This window comes from Homalodisca vitripennis, unplaced genomic scaffold, assembly GCF_021130785.1.
Source record: "Homalodisca vitripennis isolate AUS2020 unplaced genomic scaffold, UT_GWSS_2.1 ScUCBcl_3809;HRSCAF=9569, whole genome shotgun sequence".
Lineage (NCBI taxonomy): Eukaryota > Metazoa > Arthropoda > Insecta > Hemiptera > Cicadellidae > Homalodisca > Homalodisca vitripennis.
The window spans coordinates 22,439-43,460 of record NW_025779929.1 but is presented as its reverse complement, the minus strand read 5'-3'; the positions used below and the strand labels follow the sequence as shown (position 1 = coordinate 43,460).

The window sequence follows — 21,022 nt, the reverse complement described above, 5'->3', positions numbered from 1 at the left end:
TGTACTACTAGATAGTAACATACCTCATATCTGGAGAAAAGTCAAGAGAACAGGCGTAGCCGGCGACCATGTGTGACCGCTAAATGTCTTCTTACGGTTCAGTTTAAACCGGTTGAGAGCAGAAAAAGATGACTATCTTGTTGTCCATGCTCTGACATGCCAGCCACTTGTGGTTAGGGGACGGTGTTACAGCTGGCATGGAGTGCATGCTGGGATCTGCTATATACTTCATGTCCACAGGGATATCCCTAAAAGAAACAGTACAAGTTTGAATTTAAACATATCTGTTCAGCTAACATTACACTAAACACAATTTCAAATTTCCACAATAAAAAAAGTGTTTGACAATTTTAGCAATTTCTTGGGTATTGCCATTTAATAGATTATATCCAGAGAAGTTAGGTGCAGAAATATTAAAAAAAAAACACTAACTAATATACCATCATAGTACTTAATATTCATAAAAAAAATTATATTACCAGCATAATAAATGGATGAAGTTTACTAACTGATTTATTTTCACAGTTGGTATCATAAATTAAAATTCCAATGAACAATGGGAAGAAGGTAGCTCTAAAAATGAGGGTACTTAGGAAAGTAGGAGCATTGTCTGGGGTGGTAAAATGTTTTGGGTAAGAGTCTAACTCATCAACATACTGCAATGAAAGCTAATAATGGCGTTTTACTTTCTCCACAAGTAAGGAAAAAAGTTTATATAAATTGTAAATCAAGAAAATATGGTGTTAATCCTGGAACTGGCATTCAAATTCCTGTCAGTGGCAGTGATTTCTGTATTTCGGACATTCATCTTATATTTATTATAAATATATATACCATAATAATTATATTATATACCATATTAATACCTATACATTGTGAGAATATTTTAAAGTACGCCCTGTTTAAAAGACCCGATATTGGTGTTGCCGTCTAAAAATACAACTACAATGCTCGATATCGCATTTTTGCCAGCTGCAGGGTTAAAAATGCTACTCCAAATTCTTTTCTAGTTAAATTACTTCCTGATATAATTATTTAGAATCACATTTTTGCAATAAAGGAAAAGCCATATAGTTTTAAATATTTTAGTATGTAGCAAGTTCCTACTTGCATGTTCTTATTCAAATAAAAACGAGAACTTCTTTAGAAATCAAATACCTTTTTTTTTCTTGGGACAGTAAATTATAAATTGCACTTAGTCCTGTAAGAACCTTTGCACTGCTTCCGGAGGAAGTGATAGGATATTCAGGATGGGTAAGGTTAGGGAGTAGGGGCCGCCTCCTATCGAGATCCATGAGGAAGAATTAGGGCACTACAACTCAAAGTTATCCCGGAAGAAGGGGAGGCCAGCTCGAAACCAGCCTCTCCAGTCAAAGTAGGCAGGGGGTGGTACACCCTTGTTTGAGGTTAACAAGAATCTCTGAGGTAAGGGAACAAACCCCACAAACTCCAACAGTCATCTCCCACAGTAGACTAGACCTATTGAATTGCCCATGAACCCCAGAATCTCAACATTTGCGGTTATATAGTGATGTGCCGCTACTGGACATCCATAAGGTTGCCCAGATTGAAGTGGCACATCGGTTTTTTGCTGTGCCCAGTGGTGGGTTCAACTGGTAGGTAGGTATAAACCAGCCAGAAGTGATCCCTGCTGGGTATCAAATACCTTCACTAGATACAGTAACAGCAAGAAAATCCAGAAGGAAAGTTTGGATCAGGTTTTATGCTGTCTCCCCTTTATTCCATTCGTCTACCCAACGCAGAGAGGTCCCAGTGGCCTGTGACAGGTGTACCTCATTGAAATTATATGTTTCTATTGTTCACAGATAGAGTCAACCCCCAGTTGTGTATGATCAGGTTTTACTGACTACTTCCTTATTATGTATCTTGATATATCTCCAGCCATAATTTCTCTCTATATAGTTACAACAGATTTAATTTTTTTATTTACTATATCTATTCTATTAAAATTATTTTAAATAAAATATTGTTTATTTAGGGATTTATAAACAAGTGGTACAGTACAGATGTGGGAAAGCATTTAAAAACCCATCTCAGCCTTAAGCATCCACAACATCTAACTTCCAAAATGACAAGAACTCACCATTCCCAAACTCTGAGACTTTTGTCGTCAGAAGTGGTAACAAATCTCCTATTCTCGTCCACAAAAGTAATAGTGTTGACAGCACCCAAATGTCTGTCATATTCTTGTACGATTTCTCCACTGCGTATATCCCACTGCAACATATCAAGTTATATTTTAAGACAATAATTGGAAGATGGAGAGAGACATTAATTACAAGTTTGCTTAAAAAATTTTAGTTTATTGTGATTGGTTTAGAAGACTCCTAAAACTAGTAACACATAATTCAAGTTTTAACTGTTGTTATCCAGATCCCAATTCAATAAAAAAGTTTTTTATGACCAATTGATTTGGAAAATGTACAACTAGTATGAAACATAAGAATCTTCATTTAAACTTACACATATAATCTTCTTGTCGGAAGTACCAGCCACAAAGAGGTTCTGTTTGTCATCGTCTGGATGGTACTTAATACAATATGGAATTTTGCGACTGGTGAATCGAGATATACACTCGCCCGTCTCTGTGTCCCACATCTTGATGTAACGGTCATACGCTGTAAAAAAAGAATTATTTATTACATCTAACTAAATAGCACTAGTATTTTGTTTAAAATCATTGTCCTTTTACATACTAAACATATTATGGTACTCTCAGAGATGTGGAAAATAGGAACTTTATTTCAGTCCTCACATTTTCACCTACATTTTAAACAAAATCAAAATTGAAGCAATTTTAAATACCGTAATCAAGTTTTCAATTACCATAATCAAGTAAAATCATAACTTATTGAGTTTTAAAATTTAGAACTATAGTATACTAACTCTACATCTGGTGGTTAGTAAAGTCTAATTTTTTTTTCGTGTCAATGCGGAAAATCATAATACACTGTCAGCATAATCTGCTAGTGAGTGGGACTCGCACCCACTAAAAACCTCACCGGCCCAGGCATCACTCCCTCTCGGGACTGTTTTCCGCATTACTTCAACAGGGTATCTATTTAGACCTGCAGAAGGCTGCTATAGTATGATTCTTATCAGTTAGGCAACACAAAAGTAATAGTTTGACAGCACCAAGGCTGTATTAACTTTTCTCTAATTTCTTGGTTTTCAACACACTTTATATGCAGAGGCATTTGTAACATTCACTGAGTAGAGGCCACATAAAATAATTTTTTAAAATTTTACAATGTAAATATGTTAGTTGGTATGGTTAATCAATAAAGCATAACATATATCTAGTATCAGGTAGATAACTGGCTACATAAATCCATCAAAAGCACAAAGTAGTTTTTAAAACTATGACATGCTAATAAAACCGCTGATAGCAGGTATCGGTGAACGTTCTTGTACAACCCAACTGGGAGCAGGTCCAGCCTTATTTTGATGTGGTCACTTTACAAAAGGTATGCATATAAAAATTATTAAATTAGTTTAACTAAAAAGAATTGTGTTTATATAACAATTGTGTATAATTAATAAATGTTGCAACACTATAGTGTTGCAACATTTGTTAATTATGTTTAACCCTTTGAACCTCAGACCAAAATATTGATGGTGGGAAAAACGTACCAAAACCATTTGACCTAAGAACTACAGAGAATCCCCGGAGCAGAACAGCTGTATTGCATACTGTTCGTAAAAAATTAATATTTTTGCTATTTTTATGCTATTGTTTTTGTATTACACACCAAAATGTCCAGAATGAAATTGTGTACACAGAAAAAGTTTAGTCTGAAGTATAAAAAATTGTTTAACAACATTAAAATAACTTTAAAATATATGTTTATAGATTTTTACGTAAAAAAATAGATTTTAAGATTTTTTTAATTCAAAAATAAGAAAAAATTTTTACTGTTGGCACCCACATTTTATTTTTCTAAATTTAGTTTTATGTATGTACAAAAACAATTATATTGATATCTCAAAAGATAAAGATTTTGCAACCGCGATCTCACTGAGGCCGGTAGGTCATTGTCCGGAGTAGGCCTAGCGGCGGCGTTACCCGCGAGAAGTAGATAGCTGACTAAATGGCATTTCTTCGTCATCTGAGTCCGAGATAGTTGGCCTATAGGTAGGATCAACATCAGTGTCATCACTGAAAATTGATGAGACGTCAGACCAATCGTCATCTGTTAGGTCAACATCCAGTTGTGTGTCCAATTCACTCGGGTGATTCACAATGTTGTCACTCATTGTTCACAGAACTGATTATTACTATAAGATTAAAAACTAAAGAAAAAGTGACTAAAAACAGTCCTCAATTACAACATTTAACTCAATTCACAGCACAAAGACATTATACGTAACATTAGACCGATTTGTAAACAAATACAGCTGTAGCAACAAAGAGTAATATATTTTTTTGAGCATAGATGTTATTTTAAATACACTATATTACTAAAAAAAAATTTGTATTTTACTAAAATACTCATAAATATGTATTAATACTAGTAAAATAAGTATTTTACGGTTTCAAATAAATATGTATTAAATGCATATACCATGGCGACGATATTACGTCGTCCGGGGATTCTCGCATCTTCATTGGCGACGATACATCGTCGCCGCGGGGATCTTCGCGTATTTTCTCAGCGACGATATTTCGTCGCCTGGGGTTCAAAGGTTTAAGTATCAAAGTGGTATTTGTAATTAAATTAATCAATTCAATATTCAAATTAATCAAAAGTCATATTTTAGAATTAGGATGTGGTGTGAATGGACCACACCACACCACACTTGGACTTTTTGTAAGTAAAAGTCAAATCAATTTCAGAATTTTAGTTGTGTGCAAAAAATTGTAAGCACTGAATTTACATTTTTATTACTTGTGTTTGTGTGTATAATTGCCAGATATTATGCCACATACAAAGATGGCGAATCAGATTAATTAATCAAATCAGATCAAAATTAATCAAATCTGTTCAAAGTTTTAATAAAATAGACAAAAAAGACCTGCACCACACTACAGCAGCGTGAAATTACTGAGTAGTGGAAAGTGATATTTGTCTGTGCTGCTCCAGTCCATGGTGCTGGTTACCATGTACTGTATGTTTAATTAATTTCAGAACAACTGTTCTGTTGTGAAGTATGGCTTTGAAGTGTTGATTGTTGTCATGTGTTTGGTTGATTTGGTCATTTATGGCCTTGGTTAACCTGAAGAAGATGGGTACCAGTTCTCAAAACATAATGTTTCAGTTTTTGTTAACACATAAAGATGGCAAATGTCTGACAATCTGTCATCATATCTATGTAAAAGTTTAAAAACACATCAATATATTGACAGAAGTTTTCAAACTTACCAGCGGACAGAAATTGTGTGCCGGGATTGTTGAAGGCGATGTCTCGCACAGCCTGCCGATGTCCATAGTACGTCCTGATGCAGCGACGCTCTTTGTACACTTCCCAAAGCTGTCAAACCAGATGTACAGTATTAATGCAGTGTTACTTCCAAACTGTATACAAAAAAGATTTTTCTGATTTTTGTTGTCTTGTAAAGGATACAGCTACGGTGCCAATTTGTTTACCACAGCAATTTAGCATACATTGTAAGGCTTAAGGTTTGTAGCATATAATGTTTAATATGAATTAATTGTAACTGTGATAGGAGACAAAGAAATAGCCCATTTAACAAATGTAAAATAGAATACAACTGTATTTTTGTATTAGTTCTTGAGAAAGAATATCCTAATTTCTATCAGTGTTTTGTCTTGCCTGCTAAATGAGAATAAAGAATACACCAATGGTTGAGTCAATTTAAAAAGCCTTTAATGTACAATATGTAGTGTGTCTAGAGTTCTACAATCATCTTGTCAAATAAAGATTTATTGAAAAGAGTCCATAAACACTTGATGCTATATCCATGATCTCCTGGCTCTAGTTTTGGCTCAACAACCACAAATGAGTGGTGAATCCTTTCAGATGAAACTAATAAATGATATTAAATTAGGTGCCTTTTAATAAGTTGAACATTTAATTAATGATTAATAGCCTACATAGTAATTTGGGTAAATACAAAAATAGTTATAGGTTTATTCATTTATTCAATAAAAGGTTTGTATTTTAAGGTAATTGATATAATTAAATATTTAATGCTAGTTGCTAACTGATAAGGTAATTAAAAACAAAAAATTATGGAAAGTGTATTGTTTTATAAATTTGAATTTTTAAAATCTTTTACTAAATTGAAATATATAAAAAATGAAAACATTTCGTACAAGCTACAAATACATTTGATAAGCACAGGTAGAAAATAGGTTATGTTAAAATGCATTGACAAGTGTTTTTTAGTGTTTTGTTTATAAAATATTTCTGGAATGTCAGCATAAGATGAACCCGTTCTCCCACAATAGCAGCTCAAGAGCTAAAGTCTCCTCTTTTTCCAACATTAACATTTGACAACCCTAGGCAGAGTGTGCAAAGATGGAAGCAGTTGCAGGTCAAGTGATTTCAAGGAATATTATAGCTGAAATGCTCGAAAGCAAAAGCAAGTGAAAGACCATATCCTCAATAATACAAAATACAATAAAAAATTAGATGTATGATATGCAAAAATAGAACAAAGAAGATATATCTGCCAGTTTCCCTTGACGATATGATAAAATACAACTTTAATAGTTACAGCTCATCGAGAGGTACAGCAAAGGCCAATGTTGTTTTAAAAAAAAAAAAAAAAAACTATTAACTGGCACCCAAAAAGTATCCTAAGAAATTTTATCATTTTTTAAAATTACAGTCCCTTCTTTGTAGTTTGTAAATTTTACCTTGACACGACAATCCATGCTGCAGGATAAGAGGAGGTGAGCAGAGTGCGGAAACCACCGGATGGCAGAGATACCCTTAGAGTGACCTTGCCATGTGTGGACATGTGACTTAGGCAGGAAGCAGCGGTCAGGTGGCGTCTCAGACTTGAGATTGACACCAACGTCTTGTGGCACATGGAGGAATGATCGTCCCTGATAGTCCACACTGTCTTTGACTGAAACAAGCCATAAGTTTAAATGAGAAGTTGTTTTACAAAAAAACAAAGATTACTGATATGGAAACATAAAGTAACTAAATAGCAAATGCATATGTAATAAACCTAAGTTCTTCTAAATTCCTTAAGTTTTTATAATTTAAATCTTACTCTAAGTTATGTTGATTATGCATATATATATATATATCTTCTGAATGTATATTAAAGTACTGAACGTCTTATTTTCTGTCCGAATGCACTTTGTTGAATGTAACTTCTTGATTTGAAACCAACAACCACTTTTTAAACAAAGACAAAACTCAAACGTTACTTGTACTTCTAAGATTTTTAAAAATAGCAATTTAATAACATTTCATGGAAATCCTACATTATATAGTGTATGTAAAAAATGATTTAGAGTAATATTTGTACTATCAAACTTAAGATAAAGTGAAGTGCTTTGGGGTAATGCCTTCCACCCCATGGAAAATACTTGTATCCTGCAGTAGAATAAAAGTGTAAGAATTAAAGCTGGCTATTATCCATTAGGTAATTGCAGACTTCTCTTCATAAAACTGCTGCTTTATTTTTAGTTTAAAACAAATGTATAGTAAATACTAATACAGAAATATAACACATTACCATTATGCTTGAAATATTGATGAGCTTAAATTACCATGGTTTGGATTAATTAAAACCAAGAGGTTTTAGATTGTATAATAATCTACCTGCTTCATAGCAAATTCTGACAGAACAAAATAATTTGCAAACATTGCACTTAACTAGCTATCTAGAATCCTATTCTATACAATGGAAGAATATTATAGATGTATGAAAGATGAGAAATATGTGATAAAAATACAAATGTATATTTTGGAGAAGTTAAGCTTATAAAATATGTATAACTACTAAAAACGTTAATGAACTTTGCAAGAATACTATGTGAACAACTCTAAAGGAAGGGTTAAAGTTGAAAAGAATTTACAGACACATTTGAAATCAGCATTGGAGTATGCCAAGGTGACAGGCTCTCTCCTCTCCTGCTCTATTTTGCAATTGAAAATGCATTGAAGCCAACAAAGAGGGTGCTAGAAGGTCTAAACATTGGAAGAAGAATAAATGCGCTGGCATTTGTGGATAGATACAATTTTGACAGAAAACAAGAGGATCTTATGAAACTAACAGAGAGGTTATTATTAGAAGCAGTAAAGGTCGGACTAATTATGAAAGAACCCATTACATGAATATAAATAGAAGACCTGAAGAGAATCAAGCGACACTGGATGGCTTAAATTATAAGTTTCAGAAAGTGGATAGTTTAAAATACCTTGGCACAACCTTCAAGAGTAACAACACAGAAGATATCAAAGTACAGGTCTGGAAAGCTGCAGTAAACTGGAGCTGTTAACGAAGCTATTTAAAAGTAAGCTGCTAACAACTAGAAACAAGATAAGATTCTATAAAATAATGATCCTGCCTGTCCTACTGTATGGATCAGAATTGTGGGCTCTTACAAGGAAATCCCAGAAAACGTCCAGCGTTTCCAAAAAGATATATTAAGAACTTATGGCTCTATCCAAGAGGAAGAAGAATGGAGAATTAGGAAAAATAGGGAACTAAGAGACGTACCACAACCAGATATGGTTGATCTTATAATAATGTATAAATAATAAATAATGTCATACAGAAGCAAAAAAGAGATTGGATTATTGTTACACAATTACTATTCAATCAATATACAAATAAATAACTCACTATGCAAAACTGTTTTTTCCTCCAAAGGTTTGTCATCAGTCTGTTTACCCCGTTTCTGTTTCTTTGCAAGGTACTCCTCTAACTCTTCAGCCTCAGCCTGAAAACATAGTAAACATTTTATATTAGTAGAGGAAAATTTATCACTAATAAACTACCTATGATTTCTACTACCCTCTGGCATTATTTAACTCCTTATAGGCAACAGTGCCCTTGACTCTGTAGATTTCTTTACACATAACTTCACTCTGTTAGAAAAAGTCAGTTGAAGCATACATGTAATTCATGAAGTAGGTACATCTTATTTCTGCACTTCATCTACTATTTCTATTTCAGACACAGGTACAACCCTGAAACATTCTTGAGCAACCTTGAAGTAAGTTTTATCTCATCTCGCTGCTTCAAATGGAAACATAACAGAGGGAATATGGATGAAAACATAAACATGTTTTTGCAAAATATTGATTCTGAGGATCTTGTGATAAGGGAGTCTATTATTCTCACTAAGAAATTGGGAAAATTGTTCAATTTTTATTTATACTCCTGTTTGATTGTTTACAAAAAAAATATTTCTCGGATTAGATTCTTCCTCTAAATTCATTCTTCCATTAATATTACACAATCGGCCAATGTAGTTAAATATGGATTAAAAAAAATATATATTATTTGTTTAGTTGATTGTATATTTTACGTGTATTTTATATCTTGAATTAATAACATCCTAAAGAATAAATATGTTTTAAATTGTGTCATAATTTTAACATTCACTTATACTGTGAGATGTAACCATGTGAAAAAATCCTGGTTATTCAAATGGTTCTTTGCGATTTAAACAAAGTAATAATTTCATACTAATACTGTAATTGATTTTACACAATATTTTATGAGAGATCGTAATCTTTTTCCTTTCCTAATAGCTAAGGAATGTAAAGTACAACTAGTTTGTAACAATATTTATTGATTACTAATACCAATTTTAGAATTTCATACTGTACCTCATTTGGTTTCATTACTCGTTTTTCATCTTCATAACAACCCCAAGGACCAAGAAAACCCTCAATGTCAGAAGGATCATCGTTTTTATTCCGTTTCCGTTTATCAAGTGGCCGCTTCGTAGATGCTTCAAACACAGTTTTCATGGCTGAATCTGCAGCTGCTAATGTAGCTCCGACAACAGTCTTGCCTTCACTCTCGCAGTCAACAGTTGGGTCCAGTGCGTATCCTGTTGGCAAGATTTTACATATATTACACCTGAATATATTTGTGTAAAAAAACATCTATCGTACAGAAAACATTTTTGAAATAACTACAAAGTTATAAGTTAAATCTTTAAGATTTACTCCTCTTGAGAAACTTAAAATCTAATGTCAATTGACAGCAAGTGAACAGTGCAGAACAACCAACAAACCTACGAACAACAACTAGATCTTCTGTAGTTTTCATAGCGCAAACAAAAGTCGTAAGGCTAGCAGAACAACAAACACAGTGTTAATAAGCTGAGTACCCAGACCACTCGTTACTAGGGTGACACATTCACAACGGCCACCACATGTCTTTACGTCGCACTCACCACTTGGCCTCTTCTACTTTTCTGTGTTCAATGGCTTGGGATGCTGTAAAAATTGTGTATGTGTCTCATTGTCTGTTCATAGAACATCTTGGGAATGACAATACAGCTGAAATTTTGCATATAACTTCAGCAAAGCCTGTTGCAAGACATGTAGTGTGGCATAAAAGTTATATCTAGTTTATTTCTACTACACTGCTAAAAAGCCACAATGAGCACATCAAATGAGCACTTAATGTATTCCGTTATTGTTCATATTTTTATTATTGTTGATGCTTAATCTACTGCTCAGATTTATGTACTAAATTTATTCAAGGAGCTTTTAATTTCAAAGTAGTTTTAAAGAACTTCACTGACCTCTGTCTGAGGATGGGGAGGGGTTTGCGATAAGACAATTCCTGTTTTATATTGACGAAATATTGTTCTACGCTAATCTAGTAATCAGTAGAAGCAAAATGTCAAATAACGATTCATGTCTAGGTGTGGTCGGTATAATCCCAAAGTACCAAAAGAACTGACAATAATTAATTGTAAATAAATATGATTATAATGCTTTTGTATTTGATAGTTAAAGTATTTCAAATCGATAATTTTGTACTCTGATTTTACTGTGGTCGCTATTTTAATGTAGCAACAAAATTTATTATATTTCCGCAATAGATAAAATTAAAAAATTTATTTTTGTACTTAGAGATTTGACATGATCCCTATATTAGGCTGGGCATCCATGTTGTAAATATATCAATACTTAATTATTACCTATCGATTTTAGATGCCATGCAAACTATCACAGAGTAGTAAATTGCAGTTTATCACTATTATAATTGACTGCACAGTTAATCTTATTTTCTCAAACTACAACAAGTACTTACCATAACTACTGAATGTTCTTCGTTGATTCTCAAACTGAAATTCACTTATATGTGCTTGTTCTACAAATCCTGCAAGCATGTTCTTCTTTGCTCTCTGTTGCTGAGTCAGGAATGGATTTTCCGGACCAACTTCAGGAGCGAATAGTTCTTCATATTTAAGATTTCTGGTCAGCTCTTTTGTAGTGATGTCAACAAACTGAAGGCTATCAGATGGTCCCTAAACAATTAGGTCATAACTCGGCCATTCCATAAAAACATCAACCAACATGAAATTATTAAAAGTTTTTATTTACCCACATTTTGTTTAATTTAACACATTGTCAAGAAGCCAAAAAATTAGAATATGTGATTTTTTACATATTTTTTTGTTTGATTTTATAAATAATTTTAGGTTACTTCATTCCTGAAAGTCTGCTCCCAAGACACTATAAAAATGAGTAAGTAAAACATATTTTTACAGGTATAATCAGCTGATTCATTGTTAATAGTTCTTGTTCATTCTACAGCTCTGTTCTTTGACTGTATGTTCTTCAAAGTTTGAAGAAAAGGTAAGCTTCATATTTGATTTTTTAGCTATTAAACTTATTGAATGTTTAATGTAACCTCTGTTACCAATAAGAAGGAAAAGTTTATGTAACTTGACTAAAATTATTTAGTTTATTGTGTTTTTTGTCAGGGCAAAGAAGAATATACATTGAGGTTATGTTACCATTTAAACATATTTTTTTAAGATATTAAAAATGGTTTAATGCGGTAACAGAGGTTACATTATGTTACGGTTAAGGAGGTATCAGTGAAGTAAAATACTCAGAAGTAATCTGCAAAACAAAATAAAATTGTTGTAATGTTGTTTCTTGTTACTTGACAAACCTACTACAAAACCATGCTGTTGGGAAGCATCACAATAGATTTCTCACACATTTTAATGGGATTTATTTAATTTTTACTTATACTTGTTTTTCAAGCCGATTCTTACTAAAACAAATGTGATTTTACAATACAAAATTACTTTATGGTAGGCCTATCCTTAACTACACACTGTTTAAAATTTAATAGTGTCATGTCTGCCTTATTAGAAATAATATTTAAACTGTTAAGAAATGTTCTCATCACCCTACATAAGCTCAGTGGCAACGAAACACTGTTGACAATGAAACACTTGTTTGTTGTTAGTGCCCTACTTGTAATAAGCAACAAAAGTTGTGAAGTATGCATTTCTAAAATAATTGGGCCAAATCTATTTAATCATTTTAATTTTCAGATTATGGCTCCAATTTCAAAAAAGGAACTAATGGCGAGGTTGAGGAAGAAGAGGAAGGAAGAAGATAAGTTAAAATGGAATGAAAGTTTGTTGAAAGATCGGGAACGGAAAAAGCAGGCTTATCATAAAAATAAACTAACTTTGACTGAAAAGGAAAGAGAAATTAACCCGAGAAAAGACTAGACTTAAGGTTCAAAGACATAGAATGAAAAAAGAAGTTTATAACAAACCAAAATTGCTCAAACACACCAAAAAAGGTAGTTTACAGAACTCCTCAAAGTTTAGGCAAAGCTGTAAAGAAAGTTGTTGGTTCTTTACCAAAAAGCCCAAGTAAACAACAGCAGTAATTAAAGCAGTGATTAAGAGGAGTTTACACTTAAAAGACACATGTAAAGAACTATTCAAAAACAAAAAGAGTTAAAGAAGGAAGATGGACTTAAGAAGAAAGTTGCAGAGTTTTACTGCAGTGATATCATAAGTAGACAGGCCCCAGGAAAAAGAGACGTCAGGTCTATTAAAGACGAAGTTACAGGGGGAAAAAAGGAAGGTTCCTATTCGACACATGCTGATGAACATACGTGAAGCACATTATGAATTTACAAAGCAGTTTCCCAGACATTGAAATAGGCTTGTCAAAGTTTTTTTAGCTGTAGACCTAAATTTGTTCTGCTAGCCAGTCAAAACTCCACACAATGTTTGCATTTGTAAGAAACATTTGAATTTTTCATTTTTAATAAATGCAATTAAATCAGTTGCAACAAATTTTCCAATAAGCTACAATGCTTTATTAGAGAAAGTGTGTTGTGATCAATCAAAAGAAGATTGCATGTTTAATCAATGTAAGAAATGCAACTATGATGTAAAGATTTTTCTGCCAAAGGATTTAGATTACAGTTTGGAAGTTAAATGGAAGAAGTGGGAGGAAATTGAAGGTTTTCTTCAAGTCAGTGAGAAGGTGTCGTCAATTGATTGTTTAATTAAAGAACTAAACAAGCAGCTTCCAGTTTTTAAGGAGCATACATTAATAAAAAGAGCCCAACATGCCTACTTTGAATTGTGCAAAAAACACGAAGATGTCCACCAAGCAGTAGTTCAAGTTGACTTTGCAGAAAATGCTACTCTTATTGAGCAAAACCAAATACAAAGTGCCCACTGGAAACAGAGACAAGCAAACTATTTTTACATGTGTCATTTGGAGTGCAGGAAGAGTACAGTCAGTAGCAGTCATCAGTGATGAATTAAATCACAGCAAGTATGCTGTTTGGACTTTTTTAAGAGAGTCATTGGAGAAGTCATCAAAAAAGAATTCCCTATGGTGCATAATCTAATCTTTTTTTCTGACAATGCTGCAGGTCAGTTTCGTAGTAGATTTACAGTTTCCAAATCTGTGCTACCTTGAAGACGATTTGGGTTTTTTGGTCAATAGAATGGGTTACTTTTGCTGCATCCCATGGTAAAGGTGCGGTAGATGGAGTTGGAGCTGTTATAAAGAATACAATTTTGGGATAAAGTTAGGTCACAAAACCTCCACATAAATTCTGCTAAAGAATACTTTGAAGAAGCTGTTAAATGCTGTAAGAATGTCATAGTTTGTTTGTCCCTAAAGAAGATGTCCAAACAAATGAAACTGTACTAAATGAGAGATGGGAAACTGTCATAGATAAACTAAGTTTCGAAATCAAATCAACAAACAGCAAAAAGAAATCAAAGTTAGGTTTAAAACTCATTCCATTTTTTTGAAAAATGTGACAAAACCTCCATTTTTTGCTGGTCGTACAGCAAACTCTGAGTTACATGCAATCACTGTTTTTGAAGATGAAAATATTGAAGAAAGTGATGATGAATATTATACAGAGACTGAACATTTAAGATATTCAGATGTATATTCGAGTGATGAAGAACTCCCAACCAGCTGATGAAGGTCCCCAACCAGGACCATCAGTGCACTTATCTGAATTTGATCTAAGTGCACTCAATATCCATCCAGGCACTTATATTCTTGTGAAAATAAAAGAGTGAAATCACCAGTAAAGTTTTTAATTATGTAGGTATTTGTCAGAGTAATGTGTGCGAGGAAGAAGGAGAAGTTTTTAGTAATGTTTATGAAGATGTATGGTCATGACAAAAAGGTGTTCATAATGGATGAGGAAGACACAAAGTACATTAAATTTGAGCAAAAAAAACAGCAAATCATAAAAATTCTAAAGCCTCCAAAAATGTTAATCAGAGGAAATAGAATTCTATATGCCTTTGATAAAAAAAATCAATGAGATATTTGAAATGTAGAATCATCAAACTGTACTTAGGTCAGTATAGGTAAATTGTAATTAATTTTAATGTACTGAAGGTGCAAAATGCTGTTTTTATAAATAATATATTAATATTGTCAGTTCTATACTGAGTCTAATGTTTTTATTTTCCCTAAATTTGTCATAAAATGGTCAAAGTTGAAGCACTAATCAGACAAGTAACCTCCGTTACCTTTGCTAGTAACCTCCGTTACTTTAACTGGATCAAAATAAAATTAAGTTATGGAATAACTCTCGTATTTGACAATTGAAACAGGGCTGCTTGATATTTAAAAAGCATGATAAAAAATTTGCAAAGCTTGCAACTTTTAAATTTTACAGAGTTGACCCCTTAGAAAGGACCAAAACACACACATTGAACAGTTGTCTGAGTAACCTCCGTTACCACATTTGGAAAGTGATTTCTCTGAATGTAAAATGGCTATACAATTAAAAATCAGATAGCATTAAAAAATTTAACTTAGTTCTTTGTGTGTGGTAAACTTGAATACAAACATCATATTGTAAGTAGTACTTAACACACTTTTCAACTGTCCATCTGTAACCTCCGTTACTATGGAATGGCCGAACTGTAAATGAATATTAGCTAATAATAGAATTAATTAATTTACAATCTTAGGGTATTTATTTGTGAAACTAAATTTCTATTATGCTACTGTAAGACTCTCTTCTATTAATTCTTTATACGGAAAATGAATATAGTGTCAGTCAGATATTAAGAAACAGTAGCCTACTTATTATCCAGACTACTACAATTTCCAATTATCTAGACTACATTGTCTATATACTATTTCAAGAACTATTTACTTCAATAGAAGTATTTATATCATTCTGACATCCATAAATCTAATACTACCTAATCAGGAAATGCAATGACAGGCTACCGCGACGCCCAAAGAAGTTGCACAATGGTTAAAACAAGACTGAAATTGAAATAACAAAAGGAAAAAATTAATAAACTTCACCATGGTAGTAGATACTGTGGACAAAATTACAAAAAAAAAACCAAAAAACTCAAAAGCCACATTCTACCCTATTCAATTCCCTGCTCTTTTTTATGTGTATGTTATAAAACCCAGTTATCCCCACCAGTCACAGTACGATAAGCAAACCTGGTTTTTATTACAATCATCGATACCTTTTGTATCGAACAACATAACTATCAATCGATATCAACATATCTAAAATACTAAATTATAGTCACATGTTTCAAATTAATACAAAATAGTTTTAACTAACTTATATATAATGTCACAAATAATAAAGGAACCATAACTATTAATCAAACGATAAAATTAAAACAGCTGACAGGGAAAATGTCATTTAAATGATAAAGAAAACTTAAAAATAAAACAAACATCTTGAAACCGAGAAAGACAGTAAAACATCTTTTTAAGTTATTTTGTATAGTTTTTTTAAAGTTAACTATTTTTCTTATTTAAAAGAAGTTACTTATAGAACAAATTGTGTTTAGAATATGAAATTGTGTGTACAGTTTGAGCAGATGATTTAGTTATTGTTCAGATTATTACTATTGTTTGATTATATCGATGGGTATTTCTAATAATTAAATATTGTTTGATAATTTCACAATATAATTTCCGCTTATCTTATTCTACCCTTCCTAAACAGAAAGTTTCATGAATCATTTCAGGGCTACAGTATAATAAGCGGCCACCAACACAATAGAATTGTTTTTTTATTTTAAATATCAATACTGTACTATTGAATAAGACATTTGACCTATATGCACAAAAAGAAAATACATAGTTATAAACACTTATATTTACTAATAAAATTACCGAACAGCTGTTTGGAACACTAACAGTTGCCGAGTCGCGTCACGCGGAAGTAGTCGGGAGCTTTTAGCGGCCAGTAAAAGAACAAATATCCATATATATATATATATATATATATATATATATATATATAAGTATATATATACATTATTAGAAGGCTTGGGATCTTGTGATTAAAGTGATATAACTTTTATGCGATTCGAGCTGTAATTATCGGAACTATGACGTAATTAGTAGACGATGTTTAATGAGTCGACTGTCAGTTCACAGCGGGAAAAAAATGAGTCGTAATTTACGACGTTGCCAGCCGGAGGGTTAATATTTATACGTTAATTTCTAAGATTGAAAATAAGCAGAACCATATTATTCTTTGAAATATCTATTACGTTATTTTGTCCAACGTTTTGTTTTTAGGCGGTTAGATAGTCATGGATATCAATGATTTGAATCATTCAATAATCATAATCCGATTGTGTTGGTGGCCGCTTATTATACTGCAGTCCATTTTAGTCCCTTTAGTTGATGTACTATTTTTTATATTATCCAAATTTCAAACATGTTCTTAATTATTGTGCATTATATGGTTTGCAAATGGTTAAAAATTCTTTCAACTTAATGTGAGTAGGTTAATGATAACTTCTCAAGGGGTAAAAGTTGGGGAATAAAATGTAGGGTGTATAACATTTATTATAGGGTATAGGAACACACCAGCAAAATAAAAAAAAGGTCATGTGGAAAAGACTTAAACCGCACAGTGTGGAAGTTTACCTTTACAACCTTACTCACCCAGCTTGCCCAAAGCTTTGTCAGATTTTTAGTCTACATAGGCCTACAGTAGGTTAATTTTAACATTACCTAGATCACTTAGATTATTTTTGTAAATTACGAAACAAATATATATTACCGTTGGAGTAACATCAGGAGCAGCACAAACTGCTAACGAAATTGTTGAAATAGACTTTCCACTTTCAAGAGGTTTTAAATGGGCAGTTTGGTTTTCATCAGGATCTGAATCCCCACTATCACTGTACTGTTGAATTTGAAGCATGGTGTAAGAAAATAAATTAGGCTACTTGAAATTCTTACAACACTGAAAACTATCAACTAGGCACAAAAACGTTTACTATAACATAACCTCAAATGAAAACAAGCCAAGCACAAGACAACAATGCATAAAACGCAATACACATATACTAGTATAAAAAGATCGTTACCAAATCACAGAACTGTTACTTGCACACAGCTAACTAAAGTCACAGGTACACCTGCTATTGATCTGTTATAAACAAGGTTCTTGATCTGAGGGCCTACCAGGTGTATAAGTCTGGCACTTTATTATATGTAAATATAGTATTATAATCAACGCTATTAGTAAGCACGATACAGTGAACAGACAACAAACTGTATGGTATATGTATGGTACACCTGGAAGTTTAAATCACTGGTGATAAGTAAGAAATGGCTTTAATAGGTTTACGAAAAACACACTAGCAGAAAAACTTATTTCGAATTTGCTGTGTTGAGGAGCCGATGCAAGGAGCACACAAAAGAATCTACCCTCAGTACATTGGACAAATATAGAATGCACTTCCTAAAAAAGTGCTCTGGAGCTTTTGTGAGAGTCTTCACGGAGATATCTCTATCCCTACACATTTAACCCTAGGAGATTACAAAATCTCGGATCAGTAAAATTTGTGTGACTTCTTCGCTAGATTCTTTTCAACTGGCTATACATCACTAAGTAATAAGAGTTATGTTTGTCAGCTCAACACATATATCAGTCTGTGTGGGAGTGCCGATGGCCGAGCGGTCTAAGTCGTTGGACTATGGGTCTGAGTTAGAGATAACGCAGGTTCAGATCCTGTCTGTGACCATTCCACTTTTCATCCGTACAATTGACCTAGTACTGTATCAACTCTCCCCTTATTCTGTTTGATAATATCCTCACACAGACCAGTGGCCCATGAGGACAGACAGAATAAGGTTTAAAAGGGGATCGGCCTCTCCTTTAAAAGAAAAATTTAAAAAAATATTTAAGTTGAAGATTACTCATAAAGAAGTTTATGATAGCTTTATCTAGCTTGGACGGGTCCAAAGGTTGCAGTAGAGATGGCATTCCTCCGAATGTTTTAACATTTTGTAATACTGTCTTAGATGACGCGGTTACGGACTTTTTAAATGCACCATTGAAGTCAAGAGTGTTCCCGAGTGTCTTAAAACTAGTTTTGTTACACCAATATTCAAGTCACTCAAAAGAGAATGCAATGAATGAGACGCATGTTGTGATACAATCTATTTTAGCTGAAGTATTTAAAAAATAGTGCTAAATAGAATTCAGCAGTTTTCCAACTAGATTTCCATCCAAGAGCAAAGAGAGGTCAACTAGCTGTAACGAAGATTGTTACACAACAATGTAGCATAGAGGAGGCCTCCTCATTGCGAAGTCAGCTGGATGTCATACAGTCTGGTTTTAGCAAACCCGTCGACAAAGTTGATCATTCGATTCTGACTGCAAAGCTTGAAACCTAGGGTATCGGTGGGGCACTATTGTTATGGATGAAGCTCTATCTGGCCAATAGAAGACTTGCTGTGAAGTTCGCTGACTTTTTTCTTCTATTTTTTCAAATAACTTTATAGCATCTTCAGGGGTGCCTAAGTATTCCTGCCATAGCCCTTTATCGTTAAATCTGTTATAAATGACATCACAGCCAAGCTGAAAGTGGATTGCCTTTTTTAACTGGGAGTATTTGTTTGCCATGTTTAAGACCTGTTAAGCATGTGCGTAGTGTGTGTGGCAAGGCTTTGAAAATATTGGGAATGCTGTCACGGGTCTAATCATCTATATGATCCAATACCATTATGAGCCTGTTGTATTAACGCCCGCCCTCTTTTGAATACTCTTCCACTGTATGGTCCCCTCATTAGTTTTAGCTTAGACAAGAACTCCACCGAATTCAAACAAATCTGTTAGAATTGTTGGCCACAGGTTAGGATACAACTATAATGACTATAAGCCATTCTCCGACTTGGAAAACGACTTAAATTGGAAATCCCTAAAGGCCATAAGAGACGTTCAAGATGCCATGTTTCTTTACTAGCTTATTACAAATTTGATAGATTCTCCATGTCTTCTAGAACGTGTGAATTTTATATGTCATTGGTGTATAAGATCTCTGGAGTTGTTTGAAAGAAAGCACCATTCATCTTTCATGGAGTTGGAATGCACACTGGAGCAGATACAACGGCTGAGAAACCGCATCTCTAGTCACCAGGACTTTTCTCCTGTTCCCCTAGCCAGTTTAAAGCCTGTGTTAGGTACATTTTGTTGTAGTTAGAGTAAAAAGTTGTACATACGATATTTTGTTTTCATTATTTTTTAAAGAACGTTTATTGTATTTTTAATAATTCTGTCGTTTTTCTGTCATTTTCCTTTTGTTCTTATGTTAATAGTATCTGTTAATAATTTATTTACTTTTTTGTGTGTTTTTTTTACTATGGACTACGTTTTTTTCTAGTAAGTTTTAGTATTTGTTAAATTGTTGAGTTGTATAATTTTATTTAACTAAACGTCAGCTATCAATATTTTATAAACTGTATGTATGTCCATTGAAAATGAAAATAAGAAATAAAAATAAACACAATACGAAAACAGCAAAACATCTTTTCTATCCATATAACTATCTACCTCAAAATATCAGGTCATAGAATTTCTTATAAATAAAAATGAATCGCAAAATGTGTTGGTAAGCGCAAATCTCGAGAACGGCTGGACCAATTCTTTTTGTATAATGTTCATTGAAATCCATGGAGGGATTTTATGAAGCAAGATATAAGAAAAGTTATCTGAAATATTTTAGATTTTTTAAAAATTGTAGTTTTTCCTTTAATCCAAATTAAACTGGCACTAAACAGCTGTTCACACCTTAAGTTTTATGTCGACAATTTGGCTGAAACATCTGTTTACATTTAAATTTGATCAAATATTAAGTAAACAATGCTTGATCAGTAGTGCAATTCAGATAGTAAATAATAAGTTAATATCAAAATGTTACTCCAGATCGCGCCAGTGACGAATTTAAATCATCTAATGCATTTGAAATATTATTTAAACACTGCTATGTAACCAACCTTAATGAACAAAGTTACGAATGTTTTCACATAAGTTACTTTAAACTGGTGGGCTTCCTTGACATTGTGATATGACATTTTAACAGTGGCTTTTGGAAAACACAGAAACGAACACTACAATGCCTCAACGATTCATTCTTTCCCTGGCTAGAGTCCAAAAACAAGTGTAACGCAAAATTTTAATAACGATTATTTTGGAATGTTGCATAACCTTAATAAGAATTTCCAGTTCGAGGACTTTAGCTGTGCGCGTGAATCTTGAGTGTGTGGTGAATGGCGGGAGGGGTGGCGGGGT

General features: G+C 33.1%; 1 protein-coding gene across 1 annotated transcript; it reads right to left on the bottom strand.

The window, feature by feature from the left end:
- Positions 1-7: 7 nt before the first annotated feature.
- Positions 8-17,789, bottom strand: LOC124372681 (pre-mRNA-processing factor 17-like). The gene is given in 11 exon segments (XM_046831091.1): positions 8-73; positions 76-126; positions 128-248; positions 2,105-2,238; positions 2,485-2,639; positions 5,385-5,493; positions 6,846-7,060; positions 8,795-8,891; positions 9,787-10,013; positions 11,231-11,447; positions 17,504-17,789. Coding segments are annotated over 11 exon segments (1,536 nt in total). The 5' UTR covers positions 17,648-17,789.
- Positions 17,790-21,022: the final 3,233 nt, after the last annotated feature.